Below are 20677 nucleotides of genomic sequence, written 5' to 3'. Positions count from 1 at the left end.
GGAAGATAGTTTTTTATTTTTAAAATCACCCTGAAGCTGTAATGATGGCATAGAAAATATGAGTCTGGGAGCTAAATGATGTAACAGTCTGTTTCCCTCAGCCGATCCTCACAAAATTCCTCGCAGTCATTTCTGACCCAGGTAGCCTTTGGCTACTCTGTTGGGAAATGCTGCCCTGGACAAAGACAGTCGCAAGGAAAGTCAGCAGTTTGGGAACAAACCTGGGGAGGCTGAATTCAGAAATCTCAGGAGTAAGGAAGGGAATAGCTCTTTTCTTTGAAATCGTGCCTCTCTAAAGAACAGTGTTAAAATGTTGTTGTTATCATCATGCTACTCCTGCTAAATATTACAAATAGCTCCCCACTGCTAGGGAGATAATTTTAGCAAGGTTCCATAATCTGTTTCCCACTTACTTTGCCAATTTGCTCTCTTTCCTCATGCATTAGTCATTCATTTCAAGCAGAAGGACCTACGCATTATTCCAAGTACACCATAAACTTCATCTCCACATCTATGACGGAATGAAAATATCTCTGAGACTTGGAGTAATCTAACACTTACAATTTCCTCAAATTCTAGGACTAATGGCACCTCAGGCTTCTGGACAGCGCCTGCAAGCCTTCTCTGTAAGCCTCCAAAGCCTGTGTCTCCCAGGCCTCCAAGCAGACTCTCAAGATTTCCTGGCAAGCCTGTGAGTTTCTAAAAATCTTCAAATAAATCCTCTCTTGCCCAAGTTATCCAGAGCAATACTGTTGATTTGAATTAGAGAACGTAAATTCATATGCATTCTTCCTTTGCACCTTCACCTTCCCTACCTTTCCCTGGGCACTTTACATATCCGGTCTTATCCCGTTATTTATTATATAGTTCTGGATTTTTCTGCAACCTCTTTTAAAACAGAACCCATGGCTTATAACTCTATATGTGCCCCTCTGCAGGTCGAGTTGTTGTCTTGAATAAATCATCTAGACTTTGGTCGGATAATTGACTCCCCCCAGAGATTCAAAGTCACCTTTCTGACTCCAGCATAAAGTCCTTGGAACATCCTGACATCCAACTAGTTCTGGAATTTTCCAAATCATTACTAATCCTTTGCCAAACCAGTCTAAGCCGTGATGGACAGGATGCATTCCTGTCTGTAACATTTCCCTGGTGTTGGTAAAGATTGCAGTCCTGTGAACATCTGCTTAAAAACAAAAACAGAATTCCTCCAGATGAACTTGATTTCTGATCTTCATCAAGAAATGTCCTGGACTCCAGCACTCATCAGAGCATCAGGGAGCTCCACACACTGTCATTACAGAATGCAAACCTCCCCTCTCCCCTCCGTCTAGGAGGTGCCGGGTGGGCTTTGAGTCACATACCCTCCCAGCAGCTCATCAAGTTCAGGATCCTGGCCTCTTTCTTTATTTAAAAAATCATTATGTAATCTATGTACTCCTCTTACCAAGGCTGCTTTTCGTGAGTGAAAGAACATTGCTAAGTCAAATATATTTACTGTGGATACTGCCTTTCATATTTCTACATGGAAAATGCACACATACACACAAAAACACAATTAAACTGAAATATTATTAATTTTCCCTTTAAAATAACCCTGTATGTTGTTTTTAAAAGTAATTTCATATATGCTTAAAAAGGATCTATTCATTAAAATAAATTGATATTTGAGAAGGAAGAGGTAAAAGAATGTGAATTTACACAGTTGTTTTTGGATCCTGTCTGTATAGGTAACAATCTATGACCTTTGTTTGCAGAGACTCAGAACATATCAGTCATGTACACACAGATTGTTATTGCACTCTTAGAAAATGCTATCAAATATTCTTGGTTTTTTTTAGTGTAAGAATAATCTCCTTTCCTCCCCCTTCCAGTTACTTTACCCGTTAGTCCCTGGAAAACGGACAAAATAGGGATATATATATATATATATATATATATATATATATATATATATATATAAGCATATACTGATAACCTTCAAGATTGGACTTAATTTTTTGACAAGAAATATTGTGCTCAAGCCTGAAGCAATCTCAGGGATATTTTTCTACTTACAAGTGACATTTCTTCTAGATAACCTAAGAGAAATGAGCCTGAGGTTACATTGAGAATAAACAAATTACCTTCCAAAGTTCTTAATGCTGAAACTCAGACAGTGAGTGACAATTTAGACTTCATGTGAAGTCTGTCTCCATCAAGAATTCCTGAGACAACCAAGCACTGCATTTAGAACACTTATTCTCTCCTACACAATTGAAAGTGTCACATGCATAAGAAAGCCGAAGTTTTTTTTTTTTAAACTCCAACAAAACAATGTGACACTGTCTTCCCCTTGACTTCTTCAGCTGAATCCTTCACTGCTTATTACTATTATTATTGATAATAAGCATTTTTGTGCCACTAAAATATTCACAGGAATCTTTACAGGCATCCTATCTATAAGCATCCTACTTCTGAACACCTCCATACGTTGAATCAGTTATATTCTGATTTTATCAAGAGTAAAACAAAGACCTCAAACAAAAAAAGTAAATTGCTCTTTCCAAAATTCTTTTACTAAACAGAAATTAGGATTCATCATGTTTATCACACATCAACATTCTGAAACACTCTGCAGATGAAAGTACAAAATAATTTGGATAAGTACAATAATTTGGATAACAATTTTCCTGCAAGTATCCTCGAAGGACAACCATATTTTCTTGAATATGGTTGGAAAAAAATATTAACCTTATACCTAGATTTAATTTAACCTACTTCAAGCAACTGCCAGAAACTTCCTTGGAAATGCTGGTTCTTGTTCTAGGAATTATGACACCTGCACTCATGTATGACAGAGGCCTTGTTTTACCAAGAGCAAGGGAGCAGTCTAGCTATGAATCCACCTGTCCTGCCCATACATCACCACAACACAGCCACCGGCCACAGGTATTTCTCTGGCAGGTCAGTAACACATCAGTGCAATTTTCAAACTAGGTTATTTATCAACTGCACTCTCCTGATGAAGCCCCTAATGCTAAGAGCAGAAGTACTGGGTTATTTCCCCCCACCCTTTTAAATGTCATCCCCCTCGCTCCTTTAAACATAAAATGTTGAGAGACGGAAAGAAGGACCACAGCTTTGTTGTGAATGCCTCTTGCAATCATGGTGAGGAAGCTCCAGCTTCTAACATGATGTGTGATTTATAGATAGCGCTAAATAATTTATAATTTAAAATAAAGATGAAAAAATCATCGACCCCCTCCTCTGACTGGCATTTGGCTGATAAAAGTGAGATCAGCATTTATTCTTCTTTCCCTATAAATGGTTATTTCCAGTAAGATCACAGAAAAGCAACTGTACCAAACTGAGTTATTTACAATCTCTTTGTTATCTTTAAATGTACCTGTTTCAAACAATGTTAGCAATGCATTAAGAATATTTTTTAAAAATGGAAAATCAGCTTATTATTTTCAATAGAAAACAGAGGAGTTGCACTGGCTCCAGGGTCCCCATGTTCCTGGCCTTACTCCAGAATAGAGATCAGGGCCCCGCAGCCACAGGGCTCACTGCACACAATTCCAGGGAACCCTGCAATGACCAGCCTTGCCACAGGCTAACCCTATAAGTATTTTCCTATAAAGCATGAAGCCCTCAGAGTAGGTGTGGGTAAAAGCTGGTGCACCTTAGATGACTCCTCTGGACTAGGGATTAGCCAAGCTGTCTGGCTTTTCCTGTCCTGATGACAAATGAAGATACAGTGTTGGGTCTCTAGGGATCATTTGAATGACTGTTATGACAACTGTAGATGTCAGTCCCAGGCTGAGATAGGACTTGGAGCTTCATAGAGAGCTCAGTCATCACCTCTTGCCCCGCCTCCTGAGTTAGCTGGTCCCTCTCCATCAGGGCTATTACCTGTCATGAGGGCTTTCCTGTACTGTCATCTCCTCTGAAACCTAGGGCAAAGGGTTAGGGTCTTACTACTATTGGCTCACTGATGTCTTACTTAACGAGAGAAATAGAGCAAGCTAAAAATATTTTTGTTTGGGTCATGATGACCAATATGAATGAATCAAGTTATTTTTGCTGTTATTGTTCAAGTCAAGATATACTCACTATCTGAACACTAAACATAGTCCTTATAACTTCTGTTCATCTTAGTTTCCCAGGGAACATCATAAGAATACTTTATAAGAAAGTTCCTAATATACAATGGGTACCTAATTGCTTTTTTCATCTTCCACGTTTAAATACTTATAATACTTTTAAAATAGCTGAAAAAATTATGTAGGACTATACAGGATACATATGCTTATTCAATAAATAATGAACATTTTTTTCTATGTGTGAGGGAAATAATGGTGACTAAGACAGACACAGCCACTGGCCTCGAAGAGTCTTATCCAGGATCTTGAAAGAATTAAGATTTTGCCAACCCCAATGCCTTCTATAAAGAAAACCCATACCTACCATGTTAATCCTAGAGTGGGAGCTCAGTAGTGGTTAAAGATGATGAAGGATGATCAGTCCCTCCTAAAACTGACTCAGTTATCCAGATATGTCACTATTTAAATGCAGCCTACATTTCCCATCTATTTTGATCAAAGTGAATCTTTGTCTCGGCACATGGGCTGTGAGGTGCATACAGGTACTTTGCCGACAGTGTAAACATTCACTCCTCAGCATACTAAGGATTCAGATCTGACATTTGTTTTGCCTCACCTTTTAGGGTGGCATTACAATCCCAAAGACAAGGAGAAACAAAGAAGTCTGGGTTTTACTGAAGAAACACATTGGCCTAAGAGGCATGAGCAATTCATCATCTACCTACTACTTAATTCCAGAATTTGTAGTTACTGAAGTAAAACCCAGGGGACTCCTGTGGTCCCAGATGTTTCAGACTCAGATGTCTATTAAACTTTAAGATATTGATCAACAAGTAATAACCTTATGTACTGGAAATTTCCTTGGGACTTCCAATAGGGTGAGAGAAGTTGAAATTGGTGGAAATATCTGTTCAATTAAGTCCACCTATGATAGCCAAATATTCTGCTTCAGTAGCACTTGTCTCCTCCATATATCATTCCCTCTTGTACTTTAGGAAATAATTGGGTTAACCAAACAGCAACCCATCACCACCACTATGAATACACACACACACACACACACACACACACATTTTCTTCACATGGAAAATTCTTACTTATCCTTAAATGCTCAGACCAAATATTCTTTTCTCAGTTTCCTAGAAGCAGGCTCCCGTAACACTCTGTTCATAATTCTATTTTAAAGTTAATACTCTGTATTTTAAATCCTGCATTTACATACAGGTTCCCTAACTGTATGAATTAATCAGCAAGGGGACTGAACTTTATCTTTATCCACAAGCCTCACAGTATACTTAGAACACAGTAAGTGCTTAATAAATACTGCACATTCAAAAAATGCCTCGTGAAACAGCAGTAAATATATTTATGAACATTTTCTTTTGTGATCAACCATCAAGTTGTTGAGACTACATATTAATCAATTTTTTTCAAAGAGGATACACCTCAAAGTGTTTACTTGGGCTAGTCCCCCGGCCCCCCCAAACGGTATTGGTGTTAAGAGTAAGATCTGTATTTCACTTTGAACAATTCAGAACTTAGACTTTCTATTTTGTAATAAAAAATAAAATAAAGCTGGAGGCTACAACTGCCAAAATTTAATTTTATGATGAGACCCAGGAGAACATGATATATTTCTCATGTCTGGGAACTTTTCTCTTACAAAAGACAGATGATGATAAAGAGATACTACTAGGTTAACTATGAGACCAGGTGCAACAATGGATTGAAAAGAATGCTCATGTATTATTGTCACAATCCCCCTTTGCAATGGGTGTCAGAAGCATATGTAAACAGCAACATCATCAGTAAAGGAATCTTTAAAATAAGTGAGCAGATATTACACAACCATCAGTTTATTTTAAAACATATGCCACCTGCACTAACATACTCCATTTATGAGTCAAATATTTGAACAGGGTAGCTGCTATAGGGAGCAGTTATAGGGTTAAGCCTGGAACTGACCTGTTGGCAAAGCCAAAAACAAGTCCCAGCTTAGAGGGCTCAGCCCTCTTAGCATAATTAAGCTTGATCTTCTGAGGCTCCCTAGATCTTTCCTGGGCTGTGGGAGGTGTAGCAAGTGCTGGTAAAACAAGAGAAACTTACAAGAATATTGTAAATTACCTTGTTTATCTTTGACTATAAAATAAAGGCTTAGCTTGCAATTTGGATGTGTTCTGTAGTCTCAGCCAGGCACAGAAGATCCACCTAGACACAGCTAATCCTCTTTGTCTATCTTTTCTTCATCCTTCACCGGCCCTCCCTTAGGCTCCCCGAAACCGTGGCTGCCTTAAATTCTCAAAGCTCATTCTGTTCTTCAAATCTTATAATTACGACTTCTTATAAAAAGAATAATGAAAATATTTGCAAGAGCTACATAAATAACGTGAAATAGATTTTTAAAAATCAGGTACACTTTGTATCACTGAGCCAAGATCCTTGAAAGCAGAGGTGGGTGGGTGGTTGGGAAGAGATAAAAAAATGTATATGCACATATGCATAACCATGGACAAAGACAATAGTGTGGTGAAGGATGGGGCAGGTGTGAGCCAAAAAGGGTCAATGGGGGAAACGGGGACCTCTGTAATACTTTCAATAATAAAGATAAAAAATATATTTTTTTAAAACAAACATATATTGACATCAGGGAAACCAGCTGAGTCTGAAAGATCTTGTCTTTGGAAACACACATCCAAATCAGGATTCTATGACAAGATAGAAGATTACTGACCATTTTATCTGAAATGGATTGAAGCAGAAGGAAAGGCAGAAGCAATATGCTAAAGTTGAATCGCGATTGGGTTGTTTTAGCAGCTTAGGTTATGCAACTATTTACTGTAATCCACTCTGGTCAGGGAATCAGAGAATGAATCTTCTAGGCAATATGCTGCAAATTGCACCATTAGGAGTCACTTCCCACCTGTAATACGAAGATGATGCTCGTTCTTTGTGTGTTACAAGGGACAGAACTTGAGGATTGCAACCAAGGATTTCTTGCAAGCACTTGAAAAGGGAAATAGCAACTTTATCTACAAACACCACTATTGCCCCAATCCTCTACTGAAATGGGTTGATGATAAAATGTAAGTAAATGCCAGAACTTTCCTAACATAATGAGAACTTTGCCTCCCTCTTTCTAGTGTATAAATTCACACTAGCCAGCAGCATGGAAGAGCTGCACCATGGGTAGTTGTTTGAGTTTAATCGTGAATTGGCTGTGAGCCAGCACCTGCAAAAGGCTGGCTTGAGACATCTGATATTTGAAAAAGACAGTCTAATGGACATGCCAAATACTCCTTCTCCTTGATTCTCTAAGCTTGGTATGTTTTAAGTTAGATCATCAAGAAGCAATGTACTTGCACCAAATTATCTCAGTTCTCCATAGAAATGCCTTCACTGATTGATGACACAAAGTTTTGCCCTGAGCAAAACTGAGGGTCGATATGGAAACTGTCTCATCAGTGTTTCTATTGTTTTTGTAAAGCTGTAGCAGGCAGTGTCCCCTATGATTGCAAATATCGGTTTTAAAAAGGCCCACAGAAATTCACTTCACTTACCTTGATTCCAAGTAAAGGTTTATTTGTGGGTGTGCTATGCAAGCTTTCTTTTGTCTGTAGTGAACATCAGGTCACTGATGAAGTTTCCTTTTAGATGTTTGGAAACTCATAGCTGAATCCATATATCCCTTAACAATAAACTCACCTAGGTTTAATGGCACTATTTTGGGGTAGATTTTTTTTTTTAGATCGCATTATGTCTATTGTAGTCATCAACTACCCATTTTACATGATGCACTTGGAAGCTGCTTTTAATCTTTTGAAAATTTTAGAGGCATACATCAGAATGAATAGCAGAGGAAGCAAAATTCACTGAATATTTTCTTTGTTCCAAGTAGTTTACATAAATAACCATATGTGTTACTCAGTAACACATTCTTCTGTTTTAAAAATAAGGTTCAGGTATGTCAAATAACATTATCTATACTACAAAGATAGTAAGAGTCAGAGCTTATATTTGAACCCAATCTTTTCTGGTTTTGTCCAAAACACACCCTCCTATCTATGGCTCCACTATCTACCTAGTAAACTTTAATTTAATTTTTTTTTCTGCACAGGCTCATCATGTAATAGAATAGACTTTTTTTTACTTCTTAAGGAGAATTCATTTAGCCATTGATTATACATAGCCTTTCTCAATACTCTTTTCTTTCCACTTAAGAAACTGGAATACATGATGAGCATGATAATGCCAAAACAAAACTGCTGGTTCATCATCTAGAGAACAAATACACACTTAATTGCTTGACACTTTATTGAACACAAAGCAAGATTAAACATCACTGCCTTCATGGTACAGAGCTGAAGCAGGAACCCAGGCAGAGGGAGACAGCATAGCTTTCCTTCATGGGGGAAATGTGCTTTTCATAGTCCCGTCCTGTTGTGGGAAGACTAACTAACCCATGTTCTGTCGGTTGCCGTAGCCCCTAGGATGGGTGTCCTTCCAGTCATCCCACTCCTGAGCTTGGTCGTGTGTTTTCTCATCATCCATTTTCTCCTTTTGTTTCTGCTCTTCCATTCTCATTTTGACCTCGCATGCTGTCTCGGGTGTTCCCTGACCTGGTAATGTTCCACATTTCCCATATTGGTCATACCAGTTGCTCACCGTCATAGATGCCAGACTCGGGTAACCAGCTCCAAATACTTTGGCTTGGGTCAAATTCCGAGTGAGAAGGAAGGGTCTCCCTGTAGGCCTGTCCTGAAGAGATGACTGTGAAGTCGATGCCTCTGATGAAGAGTCTCTTCCTCTCAGGATCGTCATCTCCTGGTCGATGCTCTCAATCTCTTCTAAGCTGATAACAATCCACCTTCGGAGGTGGAGGAGGTAATATTCACGAACATTCTCATCATCTACTTGGCCTCTTTCCACGGCAGATTTCAAGGCAGACAACCTCTGCTCCACCTCCTTCTTCTGCTTGTATCTCTGTATTTTAGTCTGTCTTTTAGTTGCCATGTCAAGGAGACTAGGATGGACCACAGATGGAACAGCAGTGTTACTGTTATTTTCAGTCGGGTTGTTGTTGGTGGTGGTTTGGGGCAACTCGAACTCTGCCAAGTGATAGAATTGGCACTGACTTAAGTAGTTTACGAAGCGCTCCCGAGCCCACTGCAGATGATCTAGACGCTTTTGGGCGTTGACTTGTTTCATAGCCAGCGCTCCTTGAAGTGCTGGCACCAGCAGGTACTTCAGGTCTGTGGAAGCAATCTCTTCCAAATCTTCGTTTGGGCTGAACAGGTCGAGCTGCGATAACATTTCAGCTACCTTCTCAAGTTGCCTGAGCCCCTCTGATACCTTCTTTTGGATTACCTTGGAAGTGCTGGGTTCAGCTGCCTCTTCCACTTCATCCAAAAGTTGCCTGCTAGTTTCAAACAGCTCTGGGAGCCGCGGCAGCAGTGACTCTTCTGCTATTGACATCTTGGGAAAGGGATAAACATTAATTTTTATATTAAGTTTATACTGAGCTTGATTAAGTTAATTAAGTAAACAACTATTCCCCTTTACAGCTTTGTTATGCGGTTAAAATCAAGTCAGGAATGTACTTTGAGAGAATTTTTAAATGATATACAAATGTGATGTTTTATTACCTATTACTCCATTATATTGATCATTGCAAGATTTGAATTACTGTATTAAAATATAATGGTTGCATGTGAGCATGTAATTATAAATCTTGAGTGCTCCACTATTCACTCTATTAGTGCTCCACAATGATTTTTAATCAACTGGAAAGCTGAAAAGGGCTTTGATAAAAGCCCCTTGAATGTGAAATACTTTACTAAAGTTCATTAACAAATGACATTCTAAATTAAACTTTAGTTCATAAAATTCCTATTCTGATGAAGAAATCATTCTACTACCATACATATAGCAGCTTCTTATAAGCCATATGAAATCAGGCAATTGAAAATCCTACAGTGGTCTTCTGACCAGGCATTTCATAGATGAATAGAAAAACTATCTCTTTTCTGTGTCCCGAGGAATAACCACAGGCTTTATAAAACGATCCATGGTCTCTAAACACAGGCAAGCAGACAAGAACAGTTGCTTCTCTCTTCATCCCAGCCTGAATCTTCAGCCAATATTAAAGTGCAACCTCATTAAGCTTGATCCTATTTCATTTCCCTCCCTCCCCCCCTCCCTCCCTCCCTCCCTCTCTCCCTCCCTTCCTCCCTCCCTCCCTCCCTCCCTCCCTCCCTCCTTCCCTCCCTCTCTCTCTCTGTCTCTCTCTCTCTCTCTCCTCAGCTCTTTATCCTTCCAGAAAATGACTTTTGCTATTTCAATTCTGACATTAATTATTATATATTGTTCACATTGTGTGTTAGCCCTACTTCCTTTGACTTGTAAGAAAATATTTTAAAACATGCTGCATTAGAAACCATGACTATTTTTCTAAGCATCAACTGCAAGTATCACGCAATGAAAACATCACCATAATGAAAAAAAAAATCTGGTGCTACTTCATTATTAAGAAGGTATACAACTTAGGATGGACACTGCAGGCCTGGGTGCTACTTAAAGCTTAATTCCTTTGATATGACATTTAGCAAACTGCAGACAAAATGTTATCTATTTTAAACTTAATGAGCTGTATTATCTTAACTCAATCCCTGCCCACAGTTTACCATCACTAGAGGTTGGAGTGAGTATTTATTTTACTTTGCATTTTATTTCCAGAGGTTGTTGGCCATTGGCCAAATCAAATATCAGAAGGTAAGAAATTTCATGGAAGCTCCTGGTGCTCTATAAATATAAATACAAATAAATTAATATGTGACCCTTAACCCATTGTAGTAAAGACAGTTCCAAGCAGACCCTGACAGTCTATTAGAGAAGTGGTAGAAAGAAAAGTTGGGGTTGCAAAGATGAGAAACACCATCCCTTTCTTAGAGGAGTATCTCTGATCCAAAAGAGCAGCATGGAGGGGACTGCCTACCGAGCAAGTTGAGCATGTCTGGGAAAGTTCACAGTCCCTGGAAAGCCAATGCAAACAAAGAAAAAGTAGCAGGAAAATAAAGAAGCATGTGCGCATATTTGTCAAGTTTCATTGTCAGGAAGCAGAGCCTGAGGCAAAGACTTGGATGCAATCTGTAAGAGAGAGAAGGAAGCAGAATGGAGGAGAGCAAGCCAAGCCAGGATGTGGTGTCAAGTGAAGTCTCCCATTGGAAATAGGCAAGACTCTAGAATAAGGGTCAACAGTTTTTGTTTTTTTGTTTTTCTGTAAAGGGCCACATAGTCTTTCATGCAAATACTCAACCTTGCCATTGTAGATGTAAACAGCTATAGCCAATAAAATAAGTGAGCCTGGTTTGTTCTAACAAAATGTTATCTACAAAAAAAAAAAAAAAAGTCAGTAACACAGATTTGGAGGAGGAACCATAGTTTGCTGACTGCTTCTCTGAAGTATAAATCATACCACAGAGTAGTGTGCCCCACCTCAGAGGCAAGGAGTTTGGCATTTTGTTAGTGTGTTTCAATCAGTCATCACCTGTGGAGCTAGGGTGGGGGTGGTACCTAGGCTCCAAGACAAGGTGGGTCCCATCAACCAGGACAGTGGTTCTCAAGCTTCACTGTGAATCAGAATCACGTGGGGCTCTACAAAGCACAGATTTCTGGGCCACACCCTAGACTCGCAGGGGTCCTCAAACTTTTTAAAGTGGGGGCCAGATCACGGTCCCTCAGAGAGCTGGAGGGCAGGACTATATGAACTACTAATTCCTACTGTAACACCTCGGCTGCGCTCACTGCCCAAAAAACCTGGCGGGCCAGATCAGACTCCTCTGCGGGCCGCATGTGGCCCGCGGGCTGTAGTTTGAAGACCCCTGCCCTAGAGTGTCTGGTTCAGTAGTTCTGGAGTAGGTTCTGAATCTGTAGTAGCTAGTTTCCAGGGAAAATTGTTACCTTTTTGGGAGCCATTCCTTTTGATGAGATGATGCTCCTGAGGAGGGGCAGTTGAGAGCACTTTGCAGCCAACCCGACAGCTAGAGGCCTGATGAACTTGTCTGGTCAAGTGTTTCAGCACAGCACCAACAGCGTCCAGTATAATACTTCAAGTGTGCAGTATGGAAAGAGACATTTTGAAAAGTAAACTTCTGAGTAAGGAAATGTTTATTCATGCCACATTCTCCTTTTGATGAGGCTGCTCAGTCTTGAAATATTATTGCTTAGCCTATTCTAATCCAACTATTTCCTAACACTGAGTTGTAGTCTTCTGAGCATCTTTACTTATTCATATTTGTTTTCTACCATGTGTTTATTGATGCATCCATTGGTATTGGTTAGCATATGAATCTTTGTTAAATTCTAATCTTCTTGAGAGCACAGATCATGTTTTCTCCTAATTATATAACTGTCAAGAGAAGACAATTCTATCTCTTCATAGCTGTTTTGAATCATTATTTCCCAGGGAAAATGAAAATCATAGTGTATGGAAAATAAGAGGTTTTTTTTAGTACCTCTGATAAATTCTACCTTGTTCTTTACCTATATTTCTGTTAGTATAAAACATATTCCAAGACAACTGACATTAGTAGCATAAACAGTGAATCTCACTAAATTTGTCCTCATATGCATTATGCCCCAAGTAGTAATGCCTTCCCATGAGCGCTCTAATTCTGGTTCATAGATTCACTGCAAGGAGACTGAAGCAGGAAAAAATCTTAATTTGTGCATTATGAAGCCAGTTCTCTGAACTGCCTGCAGTTTGAGGGGGGAAATATAGATCACTTTGTTCTGAACTGTGTATCTAAATCTTGATTTATCTTTCTTAATATCCTCAAAGACAAAGCAGAGAAATATGGCTTGGGGTTGTGACTACTTGACTGTTTAAACCAGTTTCTAGAGTGAAATTAAGTCTGGCTAAAGGGCAAGGATTAAGAAAATCATTTCAAACTCAAGTGTTCAGATAATCACACACACACACACACACACACACACACACACACACACACAGAGTAAACCAAGGAGTAAGTAGCCAGGAGGGTGGCTCAATTAATCAGAGCTGATAGAGATTGAAGGGCTGAATAAAATGAATAAAAGAGAAACATACAAATTGACTGTACCTCTGCTATGCCCACAAGCCATGCCCACCAGCCAATAAATTAACCCAACTAAGATGGCTGTGGCCATGGAGTGAGCAGGAGGCTTGGATTTCCCTGGCAATGGAAGAAGCCAAGCTTCCCACAGCCCTGGCCTGCCCTGGCCTCCACACAAGGCTACAAAGTTTCAATTAAACAAGATAAATAAATCCCAACAAAAATGGTGACAGCCATGGAGCTGGAGAGAGCAAGAGGCTAGAGTTGCCCCCATCAATGGAAGAAGCCAAGCTTCCACAGCCCTGACCTGCCCTGGCCTTCACTCAAGGCTACAAAGTTTCAATTACAGAAGATAAATAAACCCCATATACCAGGGCCTCTGCTTGGGTCGCCAGGGAGCGTGGCTGGCCTGCAAACCACCACAGGCCATTGGCCCAAGCTGCCCCACACTCCAAGGGTACATCCACCCTGATCTGGGACACCCTTCAGGGCAAAGCAGCCAGTCCCCACCTGTGCATCAAGCCTCTATCCTATTTAATAAAAGAGTAATATGCAAATTGATCATCAGTCATAAATACAAGATGGCTTCCCCCGTGTGGTTAAAGATGGCTGCCTCCATGTGGACACAAAATGGTGGCCACAATATGGCCAGCAGGGGAGGGCAGTTGGGAGGAACCAAGCCTGCAGGGGAGGACACTGAGGGGTGGCCAAGCCAGCAGAGGAGGGAAGTTGAGGGTGACCGGGCATGCAGGGGAGTGCAGTTGGGGAGGAACCAGGCCTGCAGGGGAGGGCAGTTAGGGGCAATCAGGCTGGCAGGGGAGCAGTTAGGCATCATTCAGGCTGGCAGGGGAGTGGTTAGGGGGTGATCAGGATGGCAGGCAGAAGCAATTAGGGGCAATCAGGAAGGCAGGCAAGCGAGCAATTGGGAGGCAGTAGTCCTGAATTGTTAGAGGGATATCCGACTGTCTGTTTAGGCCCAATCCCTTAAGGGGTCCCAGATTGGAGAGAGTGCAGGCTGGACTGAGGGACACACGCCCCCTCCATGCACAAATTTTGTGTGCGGGGCCTCTAGTCATATTATATAGATCAACACAATGTAAGCTAACATAGTGAGTACCAGCCAGAATATTTTAAGAAGCACTGGTAAAGAGTCAAATACCAAGCAAATTAATACCAGCAAGACAAGAGCTGAATCATAAGCCACAGGCAAAGCTAAGATCCAATTTAAAAAAAAAAAAAAAAGATGAATTAGTATTTAAGAGGTCATAAAAAGAAAAAAAAATAGACAGGTAATGACAAAAAGGAGAGTAAATAAAGTGGTATGTGCAGTTTTTATTCCTCAGAATATGTAGAGGCATAAATTAAAAATCAAAGGTATTATTTTGTAAGGATGAATGAACTTCAGCATACATAGCTTGCAATCAAACTAAACCCCTCTTAGATATATAAGAGAAGTTTACAAATATACCAACAGATATGACTAAGAGAGTTCAAAGCAGTGTCATTCATAAAAGTAAACAACTAGAAATAACCCCCATACCTATTTACAGGAGAATGGATATATTGTGTTATATACACATAATAGAATATTATACATCAGGGGAAATAAATGAACTGTAATTACATGTAATAACACAAATGAATCTTAAAAATATAATGCTGAGTGAAGAAAATGAGCCATATAAATCCTGCTTCCACTTAAGCTAAAGAAAGCTGCAAGAAAATGCTGTTCCCATCCTAATGACAACAAAAACCAGATGATATACAAGATCATAACTTCTACTGAACCCACCAGGGAGCTGAGGTCATAGTAAGGCAACCACAAGACCCGAATTTCCACCAGAGGCAATCCCCTCCAAGGAGAGAAAAGACATGGACATTATTTTCCCTCTGTTAGAGAGCAAGAAAAACAGGGGGCCACTTCAGAAGAAGGTAAGTAATCAGGTACATGTTAATAAATCTTAAAGGTCAACTGTAAGCTAGTATGTAAACTTAGAATAACCGGGAGCCCCAGACATAGGGGGTTCATACTCACACACCTGCTCTTCTCCACTGGGCTCCCAGAGTGCTCTAAGGAAAGATTAGGGGCAGAACAGGAGACCAGAGGGCTCTCCCATCAGCGGTGCAGGCACACAGAAGGTGAACAGCTTCTGCTTGGATTCAGGTACAAAACACCTTGCACTTCCCTGGATCATCTCTCACAAAGAGCAAAAACCTCAGCCACTCGGGGAAGGGCACAGGAAAAGAGATAAAAGTAAAGTCCACCTAGCTCTGAAGAAAGACTATGACACTCCCCTTCCCGCCACTGCTAACTTTCCCAGGGCATGGTAGAAACAAAACTGTCGTCCCCAGGCCAGAGAAATGAAAATCTTCATGTCCCAGGGTGCTGCATCAATACAAAGCAGAAGTCTGCTACCCTAGGGAAGGGTCAGAAATGCTTCTGCCTAGTACCCACCACAGATACAAGACAGAGTTTTGCTTGATACAAGTAGAATGGGCAGAAACACTGAGACTGTCCTATAGGCACGGCCCAGGTGCATATGTCCTGGCTAACGGTAAGATTGACCCAGAAGAACCAAAATATCTCCTGGTCCCACAACAAATTTAGTAGCCAGTCACAAGCAATAACAATCCACCCCCAAGGGGAAAAGAGTGTGGAGAGAGACTCTTGCAATATAGTCGTACTGGGACTCCTGAAAAGCTGAGGGTAGAGCGGGTACTCAGAGGACAAGAGTCCAATACTCCAAACCCCACTGGGAAATCAAGGTCATAGCTCTTTACTGATGGAGGAACTTGAAACTGTGGTACACCAAGAGTAACTGTAGCAACAACAAATAGTAACTCAGTTGAGCCAGTGATTAGATTGATTCAAACCCCCATATTAACAGTCTGAGCAAAGAGAAATACCCATTTCCAGACAAGCACTATCTCCTCCATTCTGTCCTGTCTACAAATAATGCCCCATAGTCAATAAAAAAAATATGAGACAGACAAAAAACTCAGAAAAAAAACCCCCTAATGATTTCCAAGGGATAAAGCAATAATTAGAATCAGATTCAGAGATAATTCAGGTGCTAGTTCTATCAGATAGAGACTTTAAAATAATTATGATTAATATGCTAAAGTATCTAATGGAAAAGTTTTATGACATATGTAAAAAGATGAGGCATTTTAGCAGGGAGATGGAAACTATTAAAAATGTCAAGCATAAAAGCTATAAATAATAACTTGATATCAGAGATAATTCTTTCAACAGACATATCAGTAGACTGCATATAGCTAAGGGAAGAATCCATGAACTTTGTGATAGTTCAACCAAAATTATCCTAACTTAAGAACAAAAAAGAGAAGAAGAGAGGGACTGGGGGGAGGAGGAGAGGAAGAGAGAAAGAGAGATGAACCAGGATAGAGTATCCAACCCTGTGGTACAATATCAAATAATCTAACATATGTAGTTGGAGTTCAAGAAAAAGAACAGACTTCTTGTTAGAAATTTTGTGAGTTAGAAGGTGATGAAACATCGTAATTAAAGTGCTCAAAGGAAAAATACTCTCAAACCAGAATTCTATATTTAGCAAAGTCATACATCATAAAGGAAGGCAAAACAAAGACTATTTTCAGATGAACAAAAGCTAAGACAACATAATGCCAGCAGATCTGAACTGCAATAAATTTTAAAATAAGTTCTTAGGAAGGAGGAGGATGGGATCATATGCAAATTTAGAAGTGCAAGAAGAAGTGTAAAGCATCAGAAATGGTAAAAATTTAGAGTAAATATAAAGTTTTAAATTATTTTTTTCTTACTAACTTTAAAAAAGCATATATAGCAAAAATGTATTACAGAGCTTATAACATAGAGTAAAATGTATGACAATAGTAAAAAAGTTGGGAGGGAAGAAATGGAAGTGTTCTGTTATAAGGCCCATATACTCCATGTGAAGTGATAAAATGTAATGTGAAGATACATTATAATGATTTAAAGACATATTGTACATCTTAGAGCAATCACCAAAAAAATTATAAAAGAGATTTAACTAAAAATACAAGTGGTGGTGAAATAGAATTTAAAAACGTTCAATTAATCAAGAAAAAAAAATGTCAGAAAAAGCAGAAAAGGAAACAAAAAACAGATAAGACAAAAACAAAGTGAGATGGTATATTTAAATTGAACCAGAAATAATTTCAAAAAATGTAAATTATCTGAATTCTCTAATTTAAATGATAATTCACAGAAACTAAGCCATAACATAATAGCATTTTTATGAGCCTCAAAAATGAGTTAACTAAACAATATCCTTTCTAAGAATGTTCTGTCTACATAATTATGTAACTTTTTAAATTCTGAATGGGAAAAGTCACCATACATATTACTTCTGGAAAGAGAGAGGCAGCACAGTAGTTGTGGTGAATTGGTGAAATTCTGGTTCTTGAGTTAGCTATTGAGTGTACTAGTATACTGCATTAATATGCTTTGACATTCTCAAATATATTATTTGTATTTTGTCATATGTATTAAAGAAAATGCTTTTTAAAAGAAGATTGTTTAAATAACTAAATACAGAAAAGTATCTCAAAGCAAGCTAGACTGATTTACAAAAGCAAAGGGAGAAAGGGTTTCTAAACTATGCTAAAGTGAGAGATTCCATAAAAATTTATTTAAACAAAAATGTGTTTTTTTAAATATATTTTTATTGATTTTTTACAGAGAGGAAGAGAGAGGTATAGAGAGTAAAAAACATTGATCAGCTGCCTCCTGCACACCTCCTATTGGAGATGTGCCCGCAATCAAGGTACATGTCCTTGATTAGAATTGAACTTGAACCTTTCAGTCCGCAAGCTGACGCTCTATCCACTGAGCCAAACCCATTAGGGCTTAACAAAAATGTCTTGATTATATGTTCTATGTGTAATATGCTGAGGTATTCATTGGATATAAAATTATGAATAAGACACCATTCCCAACTTGCACAACTTACAACATAGTGGAGGAGTTCACTGTCAAATCTCTCTATAGGCACAAAGAGTCAGTAGAAGTACAGATGAAACAAGATTGGCCATATTTTGATAACTTATGAAATTCTGATGGGTGAAAGGTGTTCATAATATTATTTTTCCATATGAAATAATATATATATATATATATATATATATATATATATATATGAAATTTCTCCTAATGAGAAGTGGGTTTGCTTGTTTTATTTTTTAACAAAAACTATCTAGTTCAGTACTTTTAATAAAAATGTGATGAGAATTGATAAGCAGTGAAAAAAACTAGGTGATTTCAGGATTCCAAAGTTCCTGACAGGCTAGAACAATGGGCTAAATAAGAAAGTAAAAATATAATAAAGATGCAAGAAAAATAAATAAAAAGCACACAGATTGGAAATGAAGAAACTGTCTCTACTTGCAAATGACAGGATTGTATATACAGGAAATCTCTCAAAGAAACTTCAGATAGACTAATTAGTGAGTGCCCTGGCTGTGTAGCACAGTTGGTTAGAGCATCATCCTGATACAACAAGGTTGTGGATTCAACCTCCCAGCAGGGTACACACAAGAAGCAACCAATGAATGCATAGATAAGTGGAACAACAAATCAATGCTTCTCATTTCTCCTTCTCCTCCTTCTTTCCTTCCTTCCCTCCCTCTCACTGTAAAAAGCAACAAACTAATTGGTGAGTATCAAGGTTGAAGAATACAATATCAATCTAAATATTTAATCATATTTCTATCTAATAGTGAATAATAACAAATTTAAAATTTATGAGTTACCATTTCAATAGCACCCAAAAAAGGAATATCTGTAAAATCTTACAAATGAATGAGTGCAAAATCTGTATATTAAAAACTACAAAACACTGACAAAATAAAAAATGATCTAAATAAATGGAATGATCTAACAGTTCACAGATTAGAAAGTTCAAATTGTTAGTATATCAATTATCCCCAAACTGATATATAGATTCAATATAATCCAACATATATTTTTAGAAATCAATAAACTCACTCTAAAATTCATTCAGCTAGGCAAATAAAATAGAAGCGTCAAAACATTTTGAAAAAAGAGAACAATTTGTAAGTTTCACAAATACCTGATTTCCAAACTTACTATAAAACTACATTCTGATGTGGGAGAGCAGACAGACGTAAAAATAAATGGAACACAACAGAGTCTCTAGAATTAGATGCACACATATAATATCAGTTTTTCATGAAGGGGCAAAGTAATTCAGTGGAGAAAGGAAAGCCATTTCAATAAATGTTCCTGAGATGATTATACGTATAACAAGGGTAAAAATATTTGTACATGAACCCCAATCCATACCTCTCATCCCATACAAAAATTAACTGAAATTCAATCATTGTATCTTAAAACTTTTAAATATATTAGAGAAAAATATTGTATTGAGTTAAACAATAATTTCTTAGATACATCAGCCAAAGCATAGTCCATTAAAGATTACAGTTGAAAAATTACACTTCATTAAAATTAAGAGCATCTACTTTTCAAAAGACAATTGCTAGGGGTTGGAGAGGTTGGGAAGACAAAGGAACCCTCATACACTACTAGTGGGAATGTAAACTGATATAGCCACTATGAAAAACAGTATGGAAGTCCCTGAAAAAAAAATGAGGGATAGAATTACCATATGACCCTGCAATCACTCTTCTGGATATCTACTAGAAAATTTTGAAAACATTTATTCACAAACATTTATGTACCCCAATGCTTAGTGCAACATTATACACAGTGGCCAGGACATGGAAACAATTGTAGTGTCCTTCAATAGATGATTGGATAAAGAAGATGTGGCAGATATACAGAATGGAATACTACTTAGACATAAGATGAAATACTGCCATTTGCGATAATATGGATGGATCCTGAGAATATCATGCTAAGAAAAGTAAGTTAGACAGAAAAGTAAGAAACCATATAATTTCACTTACAAGTGGGGTATAAACTTAAAAGCAACAAACAAACAAGGCAAACAAAAACTAAGAGACAACAGTGAGGTGGTTACCAGAGGGAAAAGGGGGTGGAGGTAGTAAAAGGTAAAGGGGATGAAATATAAGGTGACAGGAGATTTGACTTTAAGGGGTTAACACACAGTAGATATACAGATGATGTGTTATAGAAGTGTACACTTGAAACATATATAATTTTATTAACCAATGTCACCCCAATAAATTTAATAAAATTTTTTTTTTTAAAAAAAGACAATGTCAAAAAAAGATAATGTCAGGAAACTGAAAAGATTAGCCAAAGACAGGGAGAAAATATTTTCAAATCACATTTCTAAAAGCAAGTTAACAGTCTCTCAACTGGGAAATGGATAAAACTGATTGCAGTATTTATGCATGATGAAATACTACTCAGCAGGAAAAAGGAATGAACACTTGATACACGCAACAGTATAATTGAATCTTCAATGCATTGCACTAAATGAAACAAGCCATAGTCAAAGTCTACATATTGCATGATTTCTCTAAATG

The 20677-nt window shown here is 38.3% G+C and overlaps 1 protein-coding gene across 3 annotated transcripts in view; it reads right to left on the bottom strand.

Moving 5' to 3' along the window:
- Positions 1–8394: 8394 nt before the first annotated feature.
- Positions 8395–20677, bottom strand: part of LOC311628300 (immunoglobulin-binding protein 1-like) — a 48713-nt gene continuing 36430 nt past the window's right edge. For all 3 annotated transcript variants that reach the window (XM_084895414.1, XM_084895415.1, XM_084895416.1), the window contains 2 exons: positions 12045–12190; positions 8395–9560 (listed from right to left, as the gene is read on the bottom strand). In XM_084895414.1, coding sequence (XP_084751540.1) covers positions 8541–9560; positions 12045–12059 — 1035 coding nt within the window. In that variant the 5' untranslated portion in view covers positions 12060–12190 and the 3' untranslated portion in view covers positions 8395–8540. The remainder of the gene's footprint in view (positions 9561–12044; positions 12191–20677) is intronic.

The sequence above is a fragment of the Pipistrellus hanaki genome (assembly GCF_964339955.1).
Source record: "Pipistrellus hanaki genome assembly, chromosome: 9".
Taxonomy (NCBI): domain Eukaryota; kingdom Metazoa; phylum Chordata; class Mammalia; order Chiroptera; family Vespertilionidae; genus Pipistrellus; species Pipistrellus hanaki.
The sequence above is the reverse complement of the archived record's forward strand: the minus strand, read 5'-3'. Positions and strand labels throughout refer to the sequence as shown.